Source organism: Emiliania huxleyi, assembly GCF_000372725.1.
Source record: "Emiliania huxleyi CCMP1516 unplaced genomic scaffold EMIHUscaffold_2398, whole genome shotgun sequence".
NCBI lineage: Eukaryota > Haptophyta > Isochrysidales > Noelaerhabdaceae > Emiliania > Emiliania huxleyi.
Window position 1 is genome coordinate 107 of NW_005200252.1, and position 2,549 is coordinate 2,655.

General features: G+C 59.6%; 1 protein-coding gene across 1 annotated transcript; it reads right to left on the bottom strand.

Annotated features, from left to right (window-relative positions):
- Nucleotides 1-338: 338 nt before the first annotated feature.
- Nucleotides 339-818, bottom strand: EMIHUDRAFT_254468 (hypothetical protein; the record flags this gene model as incomplete). The annotated part of the gene is made up of 2 exons (XM_005778988.1): nucleotides 339-410; nucleotides 489-818. 2 exons carry the CDS (start codon nucleotides 816-818, stop codon nucleotides 339-341), a joined length of 402 nt encoding a protein of 133 aa, XP_005779045.1.
- Between the last annotated feature and the right edge of the window lie 1,731 nt (nucleotides 819-2,549).

Consider the following 2,549-nt stretch of genomic DNA (forward strand, 5'->3'; position numbering starts at 1 on the left):
GGTGCGAGAGCGCTAGATAGGTGTGTGTCCGAAATCGTGAGACCCCCAAAACGCTACTGAGGTCGGCGGGGGAGGCGCAAACCCCTGCAGCGGCGCGCCGGCCGCGAGGAGTCTCGAGCCCTCGCCGCCCTTTGCGCTCTGGACGGCCGCCGCCCTCGCCGCCCTCCCCCTCGTCTATAGCGTGTGATTAAATACGCGAGAAAGTGTTTGGTCATGCTTTGTATCGCGCTTGCGGCCGCGCCTTCTTTGCTCTTTCCCCTCCTGCGCAGTTTCAGTTTCCGCTCAACACAGGGACAGGTAGACTGAATCGGCACCACGGCCTGAGGTAAAGCCGTAAATCAGAGGTCCATGTCTTCCGCCTCAGATCCGAGCCTGACGACCTTCGACACCTCGGGAATGTAGTGCCTCACCTGCAAAGGACCGGCACGGATAAGTGCACGCACACGAGATGTCGCAGGACTTGGTGGTGTCGCATCTGAGTATCGTACACAATTGTTGATCATGAACCGCATCGTGATTGTCGAGCTCGGGCAGTCGACGCAAGCGCCAGAGAGAGAAATGGTCAGTACGCCGCTGTCGTGATCGAACCGCTCGTAGTGGACGTCACCGCCGTCCGCCTGCACGGCGGGCGCCACCTTTTCTGCCAGCAGCTCCCGGATCTCCGCCTCAAGCTCTGCAGGCGTGCCACTGTAGGAGGCAACGTCTGCTGCGTCTGTGGTCGGTGGCTCGCCGCCGCTGCTGCACACCCGCGCCTGGCCGACACGTTGTAGCGCGGGCCGACGAACCCGCTGGTCGAGCTGCAGCCGGAGTCGTCGCATATACGTATGTGATGTCAATTGCGTGCGTCCCACCGGGCGAACGTGCGTCCCTCTGTGCGGTGAAGAATAGAGAATTTTAAAACCTCTCAGAATAGAGAATTTTAGAAGTAAACAACAAAACTCCCTTGCACGACACTGGGCACGGGACTGGCGCGTACTAGAATAGAGAATTTCACAATCTAACACTCCCTCGCACGACACTGGGCACGGGAATTTTACAAGCAAGTGCTCCAACCAAACTCCCTCGCACGACACTGTGGTGTGTGAGTGTGTGTGTGGGCACGGGATAGAATAGAGAAATCTCCGCCGCGAGCTTCGCGCTCCCTCCCGCTCCCTCCCTCCCTCCTCTCTCCCTCCCTCCCTCCTCTCTCCCTCCCTCCCTCCCCTCGATCGGAACGTCGATCGCTCAAAAGCCAAAAATAGAATGGATGCCAATCGGAGCCTGGGGTGTCGACGGGCCCCCGGGGGCGACGGGGGTGCTCTCGCGGGGGGTCCCCCCAGTCACGGGGGTCTGGGGCGCAGCCCCAGGTAGCCCGCCGCAGGCGCCGATTTTTTGGGGCTTTTTTGACTGATTTTCATGAGGTGTTGCTACTATTTTGGGACCAGTTGAAGCCTAAAAATGGCTACAAATACAGTCACAGCAGCTGCTCGTCATGAGCTGCTACTGTGTGGCAGAGCCCAGAGAGAGGGCTTTCAGGAGCACTATTCAGTTTGATCCAGCTCAACGTTGCGGAGTAGTAAGACTGTTCCGTTGCCGTGAGCGGCCGGCGGCCGGCGGCGGCCGGTGCGGCACGCGGAGCACTCCGTGAGCGGTGACGGGTGCGGACGAGCGAATGAGAGGTCCCTTTCAGTGAGAGATAGGCAGTCCTAGTCCCTAACAACACATCTTCCACAGATAGCGACCTCTCATTCGCTCGTCCGCGCCCGTCACTGCTAGTCGGGGCACTCCCGGCGTACGGCCCGGTCCCGGTCGTCACTCCGGTTGCTCGTGTTCACACCGTCAGAACTCAGCTCCGCTAAGGATCCAGCGTCTGAGACTTGGGCATCTTACACAACTTTTGTAGTAGAGCACAATGGCACCCTTGCATCAAGTGCATCACTTCATTACTAGACCGTACTAGAGGTCCCCGTTTTCGGCCGCCGCGGCCGGAGAGCACCCCCGTCGCCCCCGGGGGCCCGTCGACACCCCAGGGGCGAAGTGGGTCGCGTCCCTCGATTTTGTTCAACCCAGCATCCACACCCTTTAGAGTAGGAAGCTAGGCAGAGGCCGCATCGCGTCAGCTGTATACGTTTTACCCAAAACCGAAACCAATCGCAATCCACGGATCTCCAAACCAAAAAGGGATGAAATCCCTTATGGATATAATCGCCAAATTATGTATGTAAAAAGGAGAGCGCAAAGATTTCGTCAGGGACGGGGAACTGGAAACGAATCGGAAACGAATCGGAACCCGGAAACGCATATAAGCAAGAACGTCGAATATACAACTGTAGGAACGAGATGGACGTCCGATCGGAACGCAATCGCAGTTCGCGAGGGTCGGGAAACTGGAAGAGGCCCGCATGTCGGAGCGGGCGCGGCACACGGGAGACGGGGTGGCGCGGCGAAAGGCGCACCAGGAGCGGCAGCGCGACGAGCGCGAGCAGCGGGAGGAGGCCGACAGGGCGGCGGGGATCGCCCTGCCGCCCGAAGAGGGCGGCGTCGAGTTGGTGAGCGCATGGACACCCTTT